The sequence below is a fragment of the Thermoascus crustaceus genome, assembly GCF_041956765.1.
Source record: "Thermoascus crustaceus strain CBS 181.67 unplaced genomic scaffold VTN00scaffold_1, whole genome shotgun sequence".
In the NCBI taxonomy this organism is placed as follows: domain Eukaryota; kingdom Fungi; phylum Ascomycota; class Eurotiomycetes; order Eurotiales; family Thermoascaceae; genus Thermoascus; species Thermoascus crustaceus.
The window spans coordinates 807,027-827,883 of NW_027192527.1; the positions used below are offsets into that span (position 1 = coordinate 807,027).

The 20,857-nt window shown below is 51.5% G+C and overlaps 7 protein-coding genes across 7 annotated transcripts; 3 read left to right on the forward strand and 4 right to left on the reverse strand.

Annotated features, from left to right (window-relative positions):
* Nucleotides 1–580: 580 nt before the first annotated feature.
* On the forward strand, nucleotides 581–2,457 carry VTN00DRAFT_289 (uncharacterized protein; the record flags this gene model as incomplete). Its single annotated transcript, XM_069429145.1, has 6 exons — nucleotides 581–703; nucleotides 761–827; nucleotides 898–1,064; nucleotides 1,141–1,269; nucleotides 1,407–2,202; nucleotides 2,276–2,457. 6 exons carry the CDS (start codon nucleotides 581–583, stop codon nucleotides 2,455–2,457), a joined length of 1,464 nt encoding a protein of 487 aa, XP_069290997.1.
* A 295-nt stretch (nucleotides 2,458–2,752) lies between these two features.
* Nucleotides 2,753–3,942, reverse strand: VTN00DRAFT_290 (uncharacterized protein; the record flags this gene model as incomplete). The annotated part of the gene is made up of 3 exons (XM_069429157.1): nucleotides 2,753–3,276; nucleotides 3,405–3,647; nucleotides 3,753–3,942. 3 exons carry the CDS (start codon nucleotides 3,940–3,942, stop codon nucleotides 2,753–2,755), a joined length of 957 nt encoding a protein of 318 aa, XP_069290998.1.
* A 945-nt stretch (nucleotides 3,943–4,887) lies between these two features.
* On the forward strand, nucleotides 4,888–6,432 carry VTN00DRAFT_291 (uncharacterized protein; the record flags this gene model as incomplete). The annotated part of the gene is made up of 2 exons (XM_069429168.1): nucleotides 4,888–4,971; nucleotides 5,059–6,432. 2 exons carry the CDS (start codon nucleotides 4,888–4,890, stop codon nucleotides 6,430–6,432), a joined length of 1,458 nt encoding a protein of 485 aa, XP_069290999.1.
* Nucleotides 6,433–7,279: 847 nt separating this feature from the next.
* VTN00DRAFT_292 (uncharacterized protein) lies at nucleotides 7,280–8,691 on the reverse strand (the record flags this gene model as incomplete). The annotated part of the gene is made up of 2 exons (XM_069429179.1): nucleotides 7,280–8,239; nucleotides 8,317–8,691. 2 exons carry the CDS (start codon nucleotides 8,689–8,691, stop codon nucleotides 7,280–7,282), a joined length of 1,335 nt encoding a protein of 444 aa, XP_069291000.1.
* A 1,040-nt stretch (nucleotides 8,692–9,731) lies between these two features.
* On the forward strand, nucleotides 9,732–11,485 carry VTN00DRAFT_293 (uncharacterized protein; the record flags this gene model as incomplete). The annotated part of the gene is made up of 4 exons (XM_069429190.1): nucleotides 9,732–10,328; nucleotides 10,387–10,994; nucleotides 11,050–11,145; nucleotides 11,242–11,485. 4 exons carry the CDS (start codon nucleotides 9,732–9,734, stop codon nucleotides 11,483–11,485), a joined length of 1,545 nt encoding a protein of 514 aa, XP_069291001.1.
* A 2,706-nt stretch (nucleotides 11,486–14,191) lies between these two features.
* On the reverse strand, nucleotides 14,192–16,365 carry VTN00DRAFT_294 (uncharacterized protein; the record flags this gene model as incomplete). The annotated part of the gene is made up of 10 exons (XM_069429201.1): nucleotides 14,192–14,770; nucleotides 14,838–14,896; nucleotides 14,965–15,118; nucleotides 15,174–15,224; nucleotides 15,276–15,392; nucleotides 15,444–15,459; nucleotides 15,515–15,638; nucleotides 15,688–15,804; nucleotides 15,859–15,963; nucleotides 16,023–16,365. The coding sequence occupies 10 exons, from the start codon at nucleotides 16,363–16,365 to the stop codon at nucleotides 14,192–14,194; spliced, it is 1,665 nt and encodes a 554-aa protein (XP_069291002.1).
* A 201-nt stretch (nucleotides 16,366–16,566) lies between these two features.
* On the reverse strand, nucleotides 16,567–16,942 carry VTN00DRAFT_295 (uncharacterized protein; the record flags this gene model as incomplete). Its single annotated transcript, XM_069429212.1, has 2 exons — nucleotides 16,567–16,767; nucleotides 16,856–16,942. 2 exons carry the CDS (start codon nucleotides 16,940–16,942, stop codon nucleotides 16,567–16,569), a joined length of 288 nt encoding a protein of 95 aa, XP_069291003.1.
* Nucleotides 16,943–20,857: the final 3,915 nt, after the last annotated feature.

A 20,857-nucleotide genomic window follows, 5' to 3' on the forward strand; every position in this document is an offset into this window, starting at 1 on the left:
CGGCCCTCCGCCTAAGAAGTCTTAGGCCCGTCGTTACAGCATTTTAAGTTTTAGAAGATGGTCGAGACATCAGCAGACAGCCGATCGCCGTTGCCGAGACGCATCTGCGGGGGGGCCTGGGAGATCTCAGACGCAGCATAATTTCTCCGTACAGCGGCGCACTCTGCAGGGCTTCATGACACTGTCGAGACAACTGTGGAGATGCGTTCTTCGGAGTGAGAAGCCGAGCGGAGGAGCTTTACCGCTTTTGGACATGAAGCGCGGGGCCCCGGGTCTTGTCCCGACGCTGCAGGCTTGGCCCCGCCCGGAATGCGCATCCGACGGTCAAGCTTCTCAAGTTTCGTTCAAGCATGCACAAGCTTTCTGAACGCACCCCATCCATACACCTAAGTCCTCTGTGCCTACCTAAGGTATATGACCAGATGCCGAAAGCCAAGCGAAAACCGGTCCCGAGACCCCGGAAACTTACCCCGCATGCTGGCCGAACACGAGGATGCCCACACGTCTATATCAACATTGTATCTGAAACTGGAACCATTGAAACGTGCTGCGCATAGATTGAAGTCCCTGGCCCGGCACAATGGGTCAACTCTACCTGACAGGTGCTGACCCTGGAGCCAAGACTGAGGCCAGCATGCATCTCGAGCAGGGGGTTGAGGATGCTGTTCTCCCAGTTGATGAGGAGAACAAGGATGATCCGCTCGTGAGAACCTCCTGACATCGAGGGATACCTCAGATGGAAGAGCTAACTGCTTTCTAGAACTGGCCGTATTGGCAGAAAGTCTATATCGTTGGGCTGGTAGCCATCCTTAGCTTTACTGCACAATGTATGCCATTTCACAGGATGAAACCGAAAGATTTCTATCTATAGCATCTCATGTCTTGACATATCTCCAGTCAGCTCCGCTCTCATTAACCCCGGCTACGTGGAGATGTCCGAGGATCTCAAAGTAACCGTGGAGCAGTGCTCGTACTGCACGACGATTTTTATCCTGTTTAGCGGGGTGGCGCCCCTCCTGGTGGTGCCGTTTGCGAATGTCTATGGGAGGAGGATTCTCTACGTTGTATGTCCTGCTCCTCCGTACGCCCGTGTTGTACCTCCCTTGTTGCTGCTTATGGATGTGGGCTAATATTTCCAAGCTTTTCATGGTCCTCGCGACGGCTGGCGACGTCCTCTCTGCGGCCGCCTCGACGTATGGGGGAGTCGTTACCGGCCGTGTCTTGAATGGAATTGGATCGAGTATTCCGCTGGGCATTGGAGCAGCAACTGTAGGTCTTCTTGTTTGTATAATTTATATACGTTTATGTACTCCGTCGGGAGATATAGACCAGTCGTGACTGACGTGAACTTATCCCTCCCTCCATTTTTTTTCTCCAGTCTCGTCTGCTAATGCGGGATGATTCAGATATGTGACCTCTTCCGCCAACATGAGCGAGGCCTCTTCATGGGCATCTATACCCTCAGTGTAACCAACGGCCCGCACCTGGCCCCCATCGTCGGCGGCTACGTCACCCAGCGTCTTGGTTGGCGCTGGTGCTTCTGGATCCCCGCCATCTGCCAAGGCTTCCTCTGGATCCTGCTCATCTGTACGCTGCCTGAGACCCTCTTCTCACGCGAGCAGCACAGCAAACTGGAAAACAGCTCGTTCGCCCGCCGACTCCTCTACCATGGCAAAGTGCTCGACCGGCCGATCCGCCTACGCGACTTCGGCACCTCTTTCCGCATGATCAAATACGCGGCAGTTACTCTGCCCTCGATCTACTATTGTACCTGCAACACATACGGCAGTGCCCTGTTCGCAGTTACAGGTTCGCGCATCGGCTCCGCCACGTACAGATTCAAGACACAGCAGACAGGCCTCTTCATGGGTGTACCGCTGACCGTGGGCTGCGCCATCGGCGAAGCCTCAGCGGGCTGGGTGAGCGACGCCATTATCAATGTGTACGCCAGGCGACATAACGGGTACCGCAAGGCGGAGGCGCGGCTGTTCCTCGTTCCGCTGTGCACGCTCCTGTGCATCGGCACGGCGACGTATGGGTTCTGCGTTGAGAATGAGAGACCCTGGATCCAGGCGGCCATCTGCATGGCGGTGTCGGGGCTCGGGTCGCAGGTCGCGACGACAATGGTGTACACGTACTGCACCGACAGCTACAAGTCGCAGTCGGGGGAGATTGGTGTTGTCATTAACCTGTTCAAGTCGGGTATGTCCTCCTCTTCCTTCCTCTTCCTGCGTCGTGACTACAGCCAAGACGACCTACTAACTCATTGACCCAGTCTTCGCATTCAACGTCGGCTTCTACGCCCTCCCATTCGGCGCCAAGGTCGGCTTCACGGAGGAATTCTCCACACTGGCAGCTATCAACGCGGCGACCCTGATTCCGTTGGTATTCCTCATGTTCAAGGGAGAAGAGATCCGGATGAGACAGGGTGTGCCTGATGACCACCGCGATCTGTAGGTAGCTGTGACAGCGTAATATGTGCATTGACCTATCCAGGCGACTATACATACAAGGACTTGTGGACAGAGCAAGAGGGCTTTCGAGACGAGGTTGTACAGTGTCTTGCAAAGCGCCTCTGTGCCATCTTTTAATTACAGAAAAGGAACTCTAAAAAACCCAAATACAGAAGACGGAAGGTATTGACAGCAGTCATTTATCCTAATCCCCAACATAAATCTTGATCAACAGTTAGATAACTCGCCGGTATATAAGCATTGATCTCAATCTCAATCATCCGACGCAATCCATCAGCCTACACCAAACTCCTACACGACCGTCCCGAACAACCCGAATCCCTCCTCGTCATTGTAGACACCATCATCTCCCTCGCCTCCAGCGGGACAGAATATCGATTATTATCCTTATAAACCGTGGTCACCTCGCTCGGATGCACGACATTAAACAAAACCATGACACCAAACATGAGCGTCGCGTCAAAAACATAAAGGAAGTGCTCGTGCCGGAGCAGGTAGCCGTTATTCCCCATGAGGTACTCGACAACGCGGAAGATCGAGCGGATCATGACCAGCGCTGAGGCGATATATAAGGCGTAGAGATGCTTTTTCCAGGGTATTGTCGTCATGGTGGTGGTTGTGGCGGTGAAGGTTGGAGTCATTATTTGCTTTCGCTGGTTATGTCGAGTGAAGCGGAGATGGAAAGATCCCGCGACGACGATAAAGAAGCCGAAAAAGACGATCTGGACGAAGAGGCCAACGATGATGATCTTTTCGCCGGTGTTTAGGGAGCTGAGGGTTCCGATTGCTTGGATGCCTCCGCCTTTTCCCCTCTCATCAGATCAGCATGCGTACCGCGGTACTTACTTACCTAGCCAGGTACCTAGATACTAGGGTAGATAGGTACGATCAAGAGGATAGATAGACGAGAGTGACAATTGACTGACTAACCTGCCCCCTGCAAACAAAACGAAAGCACATCCCCCATCACAAACACCTTCGTCAGCCACCGCCTCGGGACGAGTGCCAGCTCCTCCCCGCCGACGAGAAGTATGATCCGCCCGAGGATCATGTACACTGACGCGGCGAACAGCGCGGGAGCGACCAGCAGGAGCAACGATTGCATGATGTACGGACCCAGGGCCCATTGGTCGTAGGAGGATAGGACGCGGCCGACGTAACCGATTATTTCGACTGTATTTTTTTTGGTTTTCGTTGTTGTTAGAAGGTTTGCACTTGGAGGACAGATAGTATGATTGCATAGGTCACTTGTGCGGTGTGTGTGTGTGTGTGACTTACAGATCCCTCCAACGAGCAGCGGAAGAAAATACCAGGTCCGATGAGAGACGATCTGGTAGCCATGCAATGCAGTCGTCAAGAAGAAAGCGACGATAAATATTATGGCGCCGGCTCGCGTAGGGTGATATCGATAGAGGACAAAGACGTTAGGATCATCGAGACTTGGATGGTATGTTGATGTATCGGACATGATCGAACGAGATCGAGGTAAAACACAAGAAACAACAAAGAGTTATCGCAACAGAAATCAGATAAACAAGGCAGCAAAAAAAGACAACGAAGTCCAGGGAAATCTGGGATACACAACACGCTGGAAAACTCGCATTTTATGGGATGTAGAGGCATCGAAAAGACAGAGATACAGAATGCCCCTTCTGCACGTGATGTATAGATCCGATTGCAATGGATGGATCTAGCAGAGAAGGTTTCTCCATCCTGATTGGCCGCAGCTGGCGTATTCGTCGTATTTGTCGTATTCAGCGTATTCAAACTCCGCGCTTATAGTGCTCCACTTCCCAGGTGCCTCCACCTACATTAGCTCAATTGAGCAAGACGGAGGCCCGCTGTTTGCAACTTTTCTCGCATATGTCATGGCCGCAGGATGTCTGTGGAGGCATGGGAATTCTGACATCAAATTTGCAGCACTAATAGGTCGAAATGGGCCAGACCCAACAAGGGTACGGAGTGAGGTCGTTCTCAGGGTTAGCCTTGGTGTTTCCAAAGGCCTGCTGAATACCATGACTCCAGCTATAACTGGAGATGAATCCAAAGCACTAAAAATAGTCACTCTAACCTTCTCCAGAGGTAGACCCACGCGTCCAACTCATATATAGCGACCACACGGGTATATATCAACACGTGACCAGGCGAAGCCTCTCGATGACGACGCGAAGGGCCTGGTTCCTCCACTCTCTTCGTATTCCTTCATTATGTAAATAGCAATATTATCTTAAGAGAGTAAAGCATCAAGTTATAATATATTGATACGACGACGAGTTTTGATATCCGTCAAAGCAGCCTCCCTAGTTACCTAAGCACCTGAGTAAGCAGCAGTGTCTTTACATTATCATCGGGTGCTTGCGTCTCGCTACTTGGGTACCTTACTGGTTGAGCAGAATACGACATACGCCGGACCATGCCCGCTATCCAAAAGTCAACGAGGAAGTCACATACCAAATCTAGAAGAGGCTGTCTCGAATGTAAGAGACGGCATAAAAAGGTGAGCAATATACGCTTTATTGCTGAAAAAGTGCACCTTCTCCCTGTCCATTTAAAATTCCGTCTAACTCTCGACTGATCGCACCAGTGCGACGAGAAGAAACCCCAATGCTCCAATTGCAAGCGGTGCGTGGTGGAATGTATCTGGCCTACCACGGGCACAGGCGCGGGCACAAGCGCATCCAACACGCCCAGCACAAGCATATCTCCATCTCCTAGCGCAGCGAGTATTGGTGATTCAGTGGCTTTTATCACAGGCAGTCTGAACAGTTACTTTGCCACAAACAACTATAACAATCATAATAACAACGAAGTGAACAACCTTGATATCCCAGGGCAGCACAGGCAGCAGTACTCTTATACAATCGAAGACATGAAACTGCTTCACCACTACACATCCATCACATACGCCACGCTCGACACAACAGTTGCCCAGCGGCCCCTCTGGCAAAAGACGGTTGTCAAGCTTGGCTTCCGCCATCCATTTCTTCTCCATGGTATCCTGGCTATCTCTGCTATTCATTTAGCAACAACTACCACCAACAATAATAATAATTCCACCATCAGGGCGGAACTCGTCCGGTCATCATCCGCCCACATCAACACCGCGCTGGAAACGTTCCGCAAACTCTTGGAAGACATCCATGTTAGTAGGGACAACTGCACCGCGTTATTCGTCTTCTCCTGCATCGTCGTCGTGTACAACTTTGCCGTTGCGCAGACGGAAGCGACGGCCCCTGAATCCGATGACGACCGTCATCGCCACGGTGGTGGTGGTGATGGTGATGATGGCCATGAACATGACCCCATTGCGGCTCTTCTCAACTCCATACGGCTGGTCCGGGGCGTGGATTCCGTGCTGAAGCCGCACTGGGCGACGCTGATCACGAGTGAGCTGGCTCCAGTTTTGCTAAACGGGTGTCGCGACAGTGTCTCGCCCTCGCTTTTCGGTCAAGGGGAAGGAGGAGAAGGAGTCAGGGAGATTAAGCGATTGAAAGAGGTTGTTCTCAACTCAACGCCAGTCCTGTTGAGCCAAGAAGACGGTATTGCATGTATAGAAGCAATCGACCGCCTCGCGTCCATATTCTTGGAACTGGAACTGGCAACGAGCAAACTTACCAAAGCTCATCACCACAATCATGAAAACGAGTGTGAGAGCCACAGAACCAGACCCGAATCAAGAACAAAACTAGCTGCCATCTTCACGTGGCCCATCACGCTGCGCGACAGATTCGTCGACCTAATCTTCCTCCGACACCCCGTGGTGCTGGTCATCGTGGCGCATTTTGCGGTTCTGCTCAGACATACGGGACACTGCTGGTGGCTAGTGGGGTGGTACGAACGGATAATCGACGCGGTCGGGGCTTCCGTGGGACCGGAGTATCAGGAGTGGTTGGTGTGGCCGAAGCGGTATGGAGCGCGATTAGAAGAAGTGAACTCAGATCAAGTATTATTGCGGTAGAGTTGACTTTGCGGCGTTTCGTGACTGCTTTTGCTTTTTGGTACGAATCCACCTGATATGCCTCAGATAGAAATAGAAACAAAATAGCTGTTTGTTCCCTTTGTCTGTTCGAAAATACCTTATGTACTGTACTTTAGCCTATCTGCAAAGGTACTAGTATATCTGCAAGGTTAAGTACAGTACCTTGGTAGTGTATATAGCTACCTACCTAAGTCCGGTCTCCTCCAATTAGCTGCGTAATCATTAGCAGGCACGTGACAGTCCAAAAAGTCCTGGTAGGTGCTTATGCACATGCACAAGAAGTCTCTGGGGAGGGAGGAGAGAAGAGACAAACAGCTTGTAGTTCTGGATGTGGATGTGGATATGCCATTAGATGCTGTATTTTACACGGGAAAGAAAAGAAAAGCATACACGCAGAATGGGTAACAAAATCACATCAATTCTATCATCTCTATATACTCTATTAATTAATTGACAAGGGTATCTGTCTATGTCTATGCCACGCCAATTCATGCAGATTTTTCTGCAGCTCTACTATCCATCTATCTATCTACGTATGTCTTTCCTGTCTTGTTCCTTGTGCTGCTCTCTTCTGATGCTGCTTCTAATATGAGATGAAAAAGCTTAACAAGCAAAGAGAGAAACAAAAGAGCTGATATCTCAACTGCGAGTAAGTAGACGCTGCAAACTTCAAACGAGGGTAAAGGAAAGCAAAGACTAGCATGTATGAAAAGCTGCCGTGGTATACCCACCCTTTTGTCTTGTCTGTCTCGTCCTTCATTACCTTCTTGCTATCGTTATCTTGTGATTTTCTTCTTCGCGATACGCTGCTCGTGATTAGGATCCCTCACTCTTTCTCGGCGTCATACACCTTGACACCGAATTTCCACACCTGATCCACTGTCAGGATCGGCCCAGCATCCGGGTCGTCCGTCTCCCCCAGCACAACCAGATCAGCGTCAGCACCGCTGTCCAGCGATCCCTTGACGCCATCGAGTCCCAGCATCCGTGCGGGGATCTCCGTGACGGCACGGATTGCCTCTGCCGTCGTGGCGCCCGCCCACCGGCGGAAATTGTTGACGCACTCGATCAGCGTGGCGGAGCTGCCGGCGATCTTGTCTGATCCCTCCAGTGTCAGGCGGGCCCCGCGCTTGACGATGCGTTCGCCGTTGGTCCACTCGTAGACGCCATCAGGGAGGCCGCACAGCTTCATGGCATCCGTGACAAGAATAAGACCGGAGCGATGCGCGTTGAAGGCGATCTTTATTGACGTTGGGTGCAGGTGAATGCCGTCGGCGATGACGCCGTAGTAGGGTCGTGAGTGCTGTTCGGTCTCATACTCGCTCTGGCCCAGCAGCCCGAAGATGCCCGGGTTGCGGTGGTAGAAGGGCCGCATGGCGTTGAAGAGGTGCGTCACCATGGTGGCGCCCTCATCGAGGGCCGCGAGTCCCTGCTCGTACGTTGCGTCTGAGTGTCCAATCGAGTAGATGATTCCTCGCGAGACGATCTCGCGGATGTTGGACATCATGTCTCCCACTTCAGGGGCCGCAGTGATCATCTTGATGGGGCTGGTAGCCGCGGGAGGCGGAGTGATGGCTCCGTAGGTTTGCTCGCTGCGCGGCGGGATGTTGTCCGCGCCGTAGCAGTCGATGATATCCTGGAAGGTGTGGGCAGCCCGTAGGACCTCCACTTTATGGACTCCATTCCGGCCGGGGCTGATGAAGGGCCCTTCGACGTGGGCACCCAGGGACTCTGCCCCGTCCTCTGCACGACGGTGGTCCCCGGAGGGGCCTAACGACGGTAGAACCTGATGACACGTCGTCAGCAAGTTTCCACCATCGTGTAGGATGCTCCTACGGAGCGAAAAGGGGGCCTTCTTCATACCTTCCAGTAGACCTCCGGGTTCGAGGAAACGACGGTAGGCAGATACGACGTGACACCCGTGCGGACAAGCTCCCTGTTGACCTCGTGCAGGCCCTTCTCATACTCCTCTGGAGTGCTCTGGGGCACGGAGAAGTCGAAGCCATAAGCACCGTTGAGCTGGACATCGATGAGACCGGGAGCCAGGATGCGGCCGCCCAGGTCGACGACCTGGTCCGGGGACAGCTGGAACTCGTAGAAGGCCTCCTGGTCCTTGAGGATGCGTCCAGAGCGCGAGTCGATCCAGAGGTCCTGCTCGACAAGCTGGTTGCCGCGGGGCAGGCGGCAGTTGGTGAACTTGGTGATGCGCGGAGCGGGGTCTCGGGTGGTGGCAGGCATGGTGGCTGTTTTAGTATTGGACTAGATTAGATATAGATATGATCTATTTTTGTATAGAGAGAGGGATAAAAAAGGGGAGTCACGATCCTGGCGTTGAGCGCAGGATGAAGGAGAGAAGGAGAGAGCGCAACGAGGGGAGGAGACATGATATCATGGCGGGGAGAGCGCATGATGGAGCTCTGGAGAACAGGAACCTGTCTGTAACTACCGTGGAACGCTGGAGACGCTTGCCACGGAGATGCGACGCTCTCGTCGACGGATGCGCCCGTGACGGCGGATGAACGGTGGATCCGGGGTGTAAGAACCGTACGCGTACGGTATGTACGGCCTGGTACCGTTACACCGGCCTCGAGATCCAGACGGACTTTTGTCAGCTTTGCTGTGAGACTTGGAGATATGCACAGTACTGCTGTCAAGTCCCTCGAGGCCTCCGCAGATAGGCGCGTTGGTCCGGCTGGTGGCACAGCGTAGGAGATGACAGGAGAACCTCCGCATGTCAGAAGCAGACGAGATAAGCCCCCGCATGGCAGCGCGATGTCACGCTGCGATCCGGGGCTGCAACGCTGCTATCGAGAGCCCGAGCTCCAGACCTTCTCCTCGTCTGCATCCGACCACGCGACAGCTGAAAGCCTTTTGTTATCTCTTCTTACAGTGCATGTTTTACTGCCACCCTGCCTGCTTATGTGACCCACGTAAACTCCTCCCTCTCCATCAATCCATCGCTCTGCCGGTGCCAGCAGAGATAAGCTACCCTGGGCCGATTGATTCCTGCGCCAGGTTGCACGGCCATCGCGCGTTGCACCATTCAGATCCTAAGCTTCCTTTGACCTGGTGAGTCCCTTCAGCCATTTGTCTCAGGACCTGTCAGCCGGGAGCTTGTTGTTTCTGCTGTCTATTTTGACTATATTTGTATCCTCACCATGTCCCTCCTTTCCTTCTTCAATTGTTTGTCCCTTTCCTCTTCTGTTTTTTGGAGTCTGGTTTCTTCAGGATTCGGAGACTAACGCGACCACTCACACAGACCATTAGATCCCTCCACCATGTCTATCCCTGCACAAGAAACCCCCCAGGAGCAACCTCCCTCATATGCACTCAGCTCTGAAGAGGCTGGCCAGGCGCCCGGCGACACCAGCGCCGTCGTCGGCCGCCCATGGATGTACAAGCCGATCAAGATCGGTCCCTGGACGCTCCCGTGGTACGCCTCCCCGGAGACCCAGCTACTCGTTGTGTCCTTCGTCTGCTTCATGTGTCCTGGCATGTTTAATGCTGTCCAAGGTCTCGGGGGTGCTGGCCAGCTCAAGCCGGGCGACGTCAGCAACTCAAACACCGCTCTGTACAGCACTTTTGCCGTCGTCGGCTTCTTCGCGGGCTCCATAGCGAACCGCATCGGCCTCCAGCTCACCCTCTCCTTCGGCGGCTTCGGTTACTTCATCTACGTCGCAGCGCTGCTGTCCTACAACCACAATGGGAACGTCGGCTTTCTCGTCTTCGCGGGCGCCCTGCTGGGTGTCTGCGCCGGCATGCTGTGGTGCGCCCAGGGCGCCGTCATGATGAGCTACCCCAACGAGAAGGACAAGGGCAAGTTCATCTCCATCTTCTGGATCATCTTCAACCTGGGTGGAGTCATTGGCGGTTTGGTAGGTCGATTCTAAAACCTGGCCTACAATTTTGCGACGACCTGCTAACCGATGGTAGATCCCCTTGGGCCAGAACATGCACTCCGATGCCGGTCAGGTCAACGACGGCACCTACATCGCCTTCATGGTGCTCATGGCCGTCGGCTTCATCCTCGCCTGGTGTCTGGCCGACTCCAAGTACATCAAGCGCAAGGACGGCTCACGCGTCATCGTCATGAAGCACCCCACGTGGCTGTCCGAGATGAAGGGACTGTACCAAACCCTCCGCAGCGACTACTACATCGTGCTGCTCTGGCCCATGTTCCTCGCTAGCAACTGGTTTACCGCGTACCAGTTCAACGTCGTCAATGGCGCCTACTTCAACATCCGCACCCGCTCCCTCAACTCGATTCTGTACTGGCTCTCGCAGATGATCGGCGCCTTCGTCTTCGGTCAGCTGCTCGATTTTCCTGGGGTGCGGCGCACCATCCGCGCCAAGGCCAACCTGGTGCTGCTCTTCGCCATCACCATGGGTGTTTGGGGCGGTGGATATGCCTTCCAGAAGACATTCACCCGCCCGATGGGGGAGCTGAAAAATGACTGGAACAAAAGCGGCTACGTTGGTCCGATGTTCCTGTTCATGTTCTACGGCTTCTACGACGCGGCCTTCCAGACCTGCGCATACTGGTAGGTTTTTTTGGGAGGAATTTCTTCAAACAAGCGGAAGTACTGACGTGGACAGGTTTATGGGCTCCCTCAGCAACAACAGCCGCAAGCTCGCCAACTTTGCCGGTTTCTACAAGGGCATCCAGTCCGCCGGTGCGGCGGGAACGTGGCGGTAAGTACAGTTTCTCCTTTCCCCCGACCAACTCAATCCAGTCTTGGAGCGAAATTCCCTCCCGTCGTGCTGCACCTGCTGACAAAATACATACAGAATGGACGCCGAAGGAACTGCATATATGACCGAGCTTGCCTCCTGCTGGGCCCTTCTGGCCTTCAGCCTGGTCGTCGCCTCGCCCGTGGTCTTCTTCAAGATCAAGGACCACGTCGACATCGAGGAGGACCTCAAGTTCTCCGACGAGACCCTGCACGAGGTTGCACCCGACAGCCTCAAGGAGAACCCAGCCGTGCCTGCTGAAGTCAAGGACACTACTTCAGAGATGCGCTTGGAGAAGTAGGTGGTCTACGAAGTATACCGTGATAGTCGACCTAGCCAGGGTGGAGCTGGGTTGATGCAGGGTACGGATCATATCGGATAGGGTCCAGGTTGGGTTACGCTTGTCTTTGTCTGGACTGATGAGAAAAAGATAAATGTGTTTTTTTTTTCATTTTCTTCTCCCCAAGTCGGGTCATGGGACGCATGCCTGCATACGGATTTTCCTTATTTTTAATTTAATAACGATGAATAACTACTGACTCTTGTGTATATTCTCTCATCTTTATTTCACTAACTTTTTTTTTTCTCTAGTCATGGAATCGAGTGGAGTCTAGTCCTCTCCTCTGGTATCTGAAACATGCATATGCATATGCATGCATGCATGATCCCTCTACTCGGTAGGTAACTACATACCTCCAGTAGTTGCTATTGGCCCCGCTTCTGCACACCCAGCATTCCTAACTCACCACATAATCCAGCGGAATGGATGGCCTTAAAGTTAGTTAGGCTAGTAAAAATAGGTAGGCGCAGGCATACCTATGTACATATGTACTGTCGATCTGCATTCTACACCTACCGTGCCATATCTTTCAGCACCCCCTCCCCCCTGTCCAAACCACCTTCGTTGCCGCTTTTGCTATATTTTGATTTGCGCTGGCTTTGTCTAGGGTCAGTGACCTATCACAGTACCTGGGTACCCTGCAATAGCTTCAAAATCACATCATTCACATGGGTATAAAATAGCAATCCGCCAAGACAGTAGGTGACAGAGGGGGGGTTGACGAAAGATATGGCAACCTAGTGTATATTTTTTTTCTTTATTTTTTATTTTTCTAAAATAGTACCGCGTTTGCACAGCCCTGCTGCTACGTATAATTATCCACCTGCTCTCGATCTACTATGCATTCGGTTCATATACGTTACCTAACTAACTGTACAGTACAGACGGATACAGATCCGAATGCACGGTGTTACGGCACGGCCTAGAGATCACTGACAAGGCTGACGAGGGGAAGTCATGTGACCATACTGGATCGTCTACGATCCATTCTCACGATCCAGGTCTACGATCCACCTCTATGATCCATAGTCATGATCCATCGGATAGGTATTTCCGGGCAGAACTCAGCATGTATATAAGACGCTCCTTAACCATGGGGATTAGGACCCCGTGGTCAACTCAAATAGCAATCTTGATAGCAACATTGCTAGTAACGGCCTATTCATCTCTTTCTCTTGCTTTCTGTCCCCAAGATAAACCCAACGAGCCTCCGCCTAAGAAGTCTTAGGCCCGCCGTTACACACGGATTCTATCCTGTCTTCTGCAGATGGCTGCAGATGAGTTCTTCTGAGGTCGACGACACAATGAACTACGTACCTTCTAACTTAGGTACCTAGGTTAGGTAGGCAGGTGTTAAGATCTCTGCCTGCCTAAGGTGTCGTTCAGTAAGGTAGGGTAACTAGGTTCGATCCCTTACTATAAGGTATGTACAGTACCTACCTAGGAAGGTAGGAAGTAATAGGTCTCCAACAAACCATTGACCAACACCATGAACATTGAAGGGACCGAGGAACTTACTAACTCCCCTTCCTCCTCTTAATGCCTATCTTAAGATAGGTACCTTAGGTAATAAACAGGTATCTATAACTTGTCATTGTCATGAGGTACCTATCTAGCCTAGCCCGGTGGGCAACCCCTACCTAGGTATTTATTGGCCAGGCCATGTCATATGAACTCTGAGCCAAACCACAAAGGATAAAAAAGAATAAAATAAATCTCGGAGATTCAATCAATCAACACTGTGTACTGTACATAGGTAGTTTTGCAGTACAGTACAGTAACCGTTATTATTACTTCTCTCACTCTGAATTTCGGCAATATATATATATATATATACTTGCTCTACTTTAGTGGATCAACTGGCAGAAGTAGTAGAACTGCCTACCTACATAGAACTCCCATACCTACTACCTACCAACATCCATACATAGTCTGGTTCCCTTTGTGAAGCAAGTGTCGCTTTTCACAACCACACTATGTAAACTAGGCTGGACTAATACAGATTGATTTAAGCGGTTTGAGCTTCGCATGGGTATGAATTTGGCTGGCATCATCCCCATTCTCATCCATTCATTCATCACCCAACTCAATTCCATAATCCCATACAGTATCTCCTCAGCTCGGTCCAATTACTTAGTAGCTACCTAAATCTCCGAATAGGTAATGTTGAGATGAACATTGGTCCGGGCACCCATGCCAAGAACCAATAGTCGGATGGATCCCCAATACAATACAATAGGTCAGAGATCGCCAGACTCAAAAATTGGTAGTATTTACATTCACGTCCAATAAAGATCATTTTCATGCTCTGGTGGACTCCGCTCCGTTTTCTTATTCCACGAACTAAGTGATAGTACAGTGCATAAACTCCTGAGTTGTAGGCAGACCAGACTACAGACGGCACTGGATGAATCGAATCGAAATAGGTCGATCGATAGCGACCCAATTATTGAACAGTATTATATATACTAGTCCAGCTAATCAAAGAAATCTTTCTGCTAAAAGATGGTACGGAGGTATGATATATGTACGATCCGGTACCAGAAGAGCTGGTGAGAAAGGGAGTATAACTATTCACATATACGGAAGTAGATAGATGGCAACAGATGCGGTTTTAAGCGAAAGAACCCGAAACGGTATCAGAAAGGGTTAACGGTCGACGGACATCTACGCTCCCACACCAACCGACGCGTTAGGTGGGATCGTCGGCAGGGGGACATACGCCTGGGTGTGCGTCGCCTTCGGGGACCCCTCGGTGCGGTAGTCTTCCCAGATCTTGGTGTTGCCCGTAGCGATGTCCCATCCAAACAAGGTCCGGTTGAAGAGCTGCAGGGCCGCGATGGGCTGGTAGTAGGGCACCTCATGGCCTGCCTCATACACGCGGGTGAAGGAGAAGTTGCCGTACTCGCGGGTCTCACCGTACTCGATGCCGTTGACGGTCATGGGCGCGTAGCCCGCGGCACGGAACTTGTCCGCATCGCTGTAGTTAGCGGCCAGCGAGATGGCCTCACCACCGAACCAGTTGCAGATGTAGTCTGCGTCGCCGTAGATGAGGGAGATGCGGACAGGAAGCTCGAGGAGCTCCTCGAGGTCATCGATGAAGTTGGGCCAGACGAAGTCGCCGGTCTGCTGGAAGGCGTAGTAGACCTCGGTGTTAGAGCTGGTGTAGTTGACATCGACACCGATGGCGTTCATGACGGAGTCCTTTTTAAGGTACTCGGGGAAGAAGTTGGGTGGGGTGGGATCCTGTTCAGCGTCAGTTTGTGTTCATCAGTTTTAGTACAGTGCCGTGGGCTATCATTTTTATACTGACCTGGTATGGGTGACGGATGTCGTAAGTGCCACGACCGCTGAATGCGTAGTACGGTCCCTCTTTACTCTTGTTAGTATGACTCTCCTAGGGTTGAATCACATTAGTCTTTTTCCTGAACGTTACGTACCGACATTGTCTCTGCACATGTTCGTGGCCTCAGTGCAGATAGCGTAGTCAGCAAGAGACGACCTGTTCGTCTGCTTGCAGTTCGCGACCAGGTCCTGGCATCCATTGGGCATCGTGTTGGCGAACTTCATGTAGTTGTAGACGGTCTCGTTGACCTGTATCCAGTCAGTTCTCATCTCGGGGTCCATGACCTCGCAGATCTATCCTTACAGCCTTGATGCCATAGGTGTTCTTCGTAGCAAACTCCGGATAGTAGCTCGCCTGAAAACCTGTTAGCCGACGGCCATGCCATCCAGATGTCAAAAGACTCACCTGGATAGCCTCGTCGATAATGCCGTTGATTATGCCAAGAGAGTTGAAATCGAGGTGGACACCTTTGACCTCGCCCTTGGCGATCTTCTCGTTCTGCTCGTGGAAATAGTTGAAGAACTAAAAGAAATGAGCTTTATATCAACGGGAATTTCTTGGGGTTCAACCCACAGCCGGTCCATAGTGTCTGTTCATGGTTAGCACAGATGCTACTGGATAGTATGGTTGTTTTCAAGACTTACCCTCCGTAGCTTTCCGTCCAGAGATTGAAGCTCTTGGACTTAATTTCCGAGTCCAGCTGTGGCAGCGCACTGTAGAAGCCCTGCAGTGCTTCCCAGGCAGCGTGGGCGGCGAGATCCGTGGTGTCTACATTCTGATTAGTTTCTGGCAAAGGTGCGATCTGAAGGCAACGTACCAAGAATAGTCGCATCAATGACGGGATAGCGACCCTGCACCCCAGCAAATGATTCGTTTTCGTAGACCCCGGTGAAGGGGTTCAGCGACCCAGCGTCTTTCGTGCTGTATGAGAATCCTGCCGAATATTAGATTCACAGCCCACCAATCCAAACTGTATAGCGACTCATACCAACACCCAATGGCTGCGACAGGAAGAGCATATTGGAGACCTCGTTCCATGAGTACGGGTTGAGCTGTGTCTCGTAGCTGGCGTTGACGAAGCAGGGACCATGTTCTAGCACGTGTTAGCTGCATCCAATGCATAATTACTGCTTCTTCTCAGGAAGGGCAGACCTTCAAAGAGTCCAATCAAAGAGTCACTTCCAGGACCACCGTTCAACCACAAAGTAATCGGCGCGTTCGCTGGGTCATGGCGGGCTTCGAAAAACCAAAAGAACGTGTGCGCGTCCGGCGCGAGGTCGATGTATCCCGAGTACGAGTTAACTCCGGGAGTCGTCTCACAGACACCCTCCTTCCCAGGCTCCTTGTACCGGATCGTGACATTGTTCGGGGTCGTGATGGTCTTGACCCCCGTGGGCTCGTTGGGCAGCTGTCGTCGGATATTGTCAACAGCAGCACGTTCAGGAATCAAACTGGCCGCTGCCAATGGCAGCAGCATCAATCCGTAGCCCAGCATAGTATTGTGATGAAGAAACAAAAAGAGGTAGCGAGAGACAGCGAAGGCAAGCCCGCACGCAAGGGTGAGTAAACAACGCGGCGGCCCAGGGAATCCGGCAGCTGCGCGAGGGAGGTGGCCTGGCTAAGCCTTGGTGTATCTCCTTTACAGAAGTGGAAGCCATCTCTTCTTATTAAGCCAGCAGATGCAGGGATCAGATCATCAGTGTCGTTGCTCCCTGCGCGTAGCCTCCCGTATGCGGGACTCACAGACCCACCGCAACAGGTACGGAGTCCGTTGATCGCGCCGACGGAGACACGGCCGCACCGCCTGCACTGGAGGCATCTTCGTAGCGAACTGGATCCAATCGATATCCACGGTATTATCGGGGAGCATCGCAAGCACCCGATCCATGATTATCCGCTGTATTGGCCAAGCTAAGGGACAAGGCTCACAAGCAGAAGCGAAGATAGCCAAGCTCGTGCCGCGCGGGGTGCTGAGATGTTCGAACCAAGACCAGCCTCAGGGGGATCAGCACCGCCGCAGCACACTGTCCAGTGACGACAGAGACTGCACCGTCGGACTCAGGGCCCCTCATGCCTGTGGGACAGCCGACAGCCAGAGATAGATAACAGCGGGTCTCGCTCTGGAATGGGCTATCAGCCTGCATCCCTCTGGTTACATGTTTCGAGGTACAGTACAAGAAACAACGGGAACTTGCCCGAGAGAACACGCCTGCCCAAGCATATCCTGGCTGCACATATCAATAATTAATTATCGGCAATGCACAGGATACTGAATTGTGAAGGGGTCCCTAGTTGATCACCCAGGACGCCAAGATCGCAAGCACGCGATGGTCCAAGCTGTCGCGCGACCTCCACGCCGGTCGCAATGGAACTCGAATGGTCTCTCGTACGACATCAACAACCATCAAGAAATCGTGGAGGTAGCAAATGCGCATTCAGCAGTCTGCATTGCGATGGAATGCTCTCGAACCGGAGTTATGAAAGCATAGCGAGCAAACAACCATCATCCCCGGTCGTGCAGGACGGCAGCATGCGGGCTGCATCGGCCGCCAAGAGGACTTCGCCGTGGCCTTCCCCGCCTCTTTCTAGCGAACTGCACGATTCAAACCGGCTCACAGATTTTCTTCTGTATCTTCCGTGAATACATCCAAAGGCCACCTTCCATCTTCGGACAAGAGCTCTTGGAGTCGGGGTTTTCTGTGCCCGGTCAAGCCGCCCTTCTGCGCTCCCAATCACCAACGGCGACCGGCGCTGCGATGCTGAAGACCTAACTGCCAAACCCTACATAGCAGTGGACGGCATCAGGACCTTCCTTTCTGGCCATGATGCATTGACTGTTATCCTGCTGCATGGATCTTCGATTGACGTGTCAGTAGAAGGTGTGGGCTGTGGTTTCCACAAGGCACAAATGCGTGAAATTTCCGAGATCGAGATAAAGATCGTGCAGGACGCTACTAGTATTCTAGATGCGTCTGTCACGCTATGGCGGGATGTTCCGAAAGCAATATCGACAAAAACGGTTATCAAATTTATCTGTCAAAAGCTGCGATGTCCCACCTCGATGTTGCAGTCGCCAAGGGTCGTGAGAAATGTTTTGATAGGATCGGATATACATGGGCATGATACACGGAACACAGTATATCGCAAGCTTTCAGACAGCAATCATGTGTATACCAAGCTCACTAATGTCCATTCTCCCACACTTAGGCGATACTGGAACTCCGCACATGATCCCCTCCGCTGCGCAAGCGAAAATAGACTGAGTGTCTCTATCGCCAAGTTCAATGGACAGAAAATATCTCCGGCATGGTGTACTATACCACCACAGTTATTTTCACTTAAGTGGACATAACGGCAACCTCTCTAGTACTGTACATGTACAACCATTTCCGACAATCGGCCTCTGCTGCATAATACAAAATAGCCCTCTCGTTGGTTGAGTTTGGCAGCGGCAAAGTCAAACAATGCATATCATCTTATCTGATTTCACTGTGTTATGGGATAGAGCCCGTACGGTGACTCGAGCCTCTCTGGCCTTGTTAGAAGCTATTTGCAACTCACCAAGAGTGGACCTCTGCCTCAGATCCTGAGGACCAGCTCCAAGGCCTGGGAGACTCCCCAATGAATTTCGCACCAAACACTTCTTTCCCTAGTTCGTGGGGATCTAGGGGGGTTTGTCAGGCCTCCCAGGCGGTCTGGATTGCTTCTTCTGTGGGTAAGACCTGGATCTGGCCCGGGAACGAGCCTGCGGGCATTCTCATAGTTTTTCCGAAGCCCTCAGACGCGGATCGACTGGTAGAGTCTCTGCTTAGGCAGGCAAACATGAAGATCTATTCTGCTGATTTCTGGCCAAGAATCTATACCCAAGGAACAGGACCGTTTACATCGCATCAAGAAATTCAAACAAAATGAACAATGCCATCACCCCGTCACAGCAATAGCATCCATCCAGTCAAGGCCAGCTTAAGTCCTCTAGTCCTTGATCTGGCCGATCTGTCTTCCTCAGACCGGCAGCTGAAAGATTTTTGGAACAGGAGGGTTGACTGGATGTGTTTGTCCACAACGAGGGGGTGATGAGGCCACCGCGGGGAACAAGTTGGTCCAGTCGACATCGTGGATTACAATGATAGCCTGCCTCTAAACTAAAATTTTTTAAGTTAAGACGAAATCTGACCAATGCATATCTGTAATTTATTTATTTACAGGGTCATGACCTGGAGATGGGCACGATCTGCTTAGGCCCTTTCTTGCTCAATCACAACCTAGAGGACATCTTGAGGAGGACGGCAAAGCATGCACCAAGCCCCTGTGAAGTTCGCATCGTTTTACTCCCTTCCTTCTGGCCATATAGACAGCCAAAGACGGTATCCATTTCGACACAGCAGTGGGCGACCCGAAAGTTCTTTCGGATCTGAGGGAGAGTTACATGCAGTACAAACTTGAGAACGTTTTCCTGGCTTATGGATCAGCCAAGTGTCTTTTGTAACGACGGCATTTTGAGCATAATAGGCTTTCTTGGAAAATTTTTTTTGCCTTGTCCCGTTAGTTGCAAGTGCAGTACTGACTCATGATGCGATGCTTAGAGTGTACATCTTGGTCTCATGAAGGCAGAGCCGCAAAGACATGCAAATCCACTTATGGGAAAGTTTATGGTGCATGTGACCCTGCGTTGGGAGGGGAGAAACAAAGTTGGCATTCTTCCAGGCTCTACGTCTGCTGATGAATATATTTTCGATCTAAGAACAATGCCCAAATGTTTGCATTAGGCAAAACTTGTTTCCACACAAAAACACGTTGAATCCTGATCCGTATAGAGGTTCCACCACAATCCCTTATTGCAAACCCACGAGGGATTCCTGCCTACAACATGGCCTAGGGAGACACTTATCCAGTCAAACTGCATTGGTTCGACGACCATGCCTTGGAGTGCTCGAAGAGCTGAATTTTCATCAGTATTTCCATCTGGTACCGGATTTGTACTGTATGGGTGATAGCTCTCTGCCGTCATTGTATTATGCAAAGAATCAATGCCTGCTAGTTTAGACGGTTCATAATGTGGCGATGGTCCTAATTGGCACGATAAACCATAGTTAGACAGTGGGAGAAATCCCCAGGGTTCCCTACAAGAAGCTATGAACACACCTTACGGGTTTACAGCATGGTTGACTGCTGTCTGGCCTTCATTTCTCTGCAAGGTTTGGCTAGATGGTAAGGGCTATGCTGTGTAGTATTTGTCTCGGTTGTTATTCTTAACCTTGGTTAACATCACCGCCAATGCTTCAGAGGCTCTATGAGCCTCAATAGAGTGCCCCTGAAGTGAGACCAAATGCCGTGCGAAGCTTCCAGAGCTGGATCAGCTGATCAAGGTATTCAGATACTGCACTGGTCGGTTCCGTGGAATATCCCTCAATTTATACCAGACATTATGTGAAAGTTCCAAGCACACGATCATTGCTGCTAGGAGAAAGTCATGTGTGGTGAAAGAAACGAACCATCCGTCTCTATGCAATTGCCCTACTGACTGAATCTCGTGGTAAATATCAGACTGATGTTGAAGAATCCACTTTGCTGGATCTATACAAGCCCACACGTACTTTTCCTGTCTACACTCAGGACAGGACAGTCGGATTCTAGGCTTCCTCTCAGGCACGCAAGAGTTACAATACATTGGCCAGCTTGGACTCTCGTCCATATCAGATGGATTTGTCGAACGCTGAGGCGGAATACGACTACGAAAGGAAATGGCGCCTGAACGAATTGGTATCGAAGCAACACCTTCAAGTACTTCCGCAAGATGCAGGAACGATCCATTGACGAGGCAACAAGATGAGTGTCACAGCGCTCCTCATGTGACGAGTGATGAGGATGCCTTACAAAAAAAAGGTTCCGTCTCGTCTGTCCCCACGTATCATGACAGCGGACACAAACTGCAGCCCTCCCTGGTCTTAGTGTAGACTAGAATAGATAACCAAGCACCACGGAGAGGT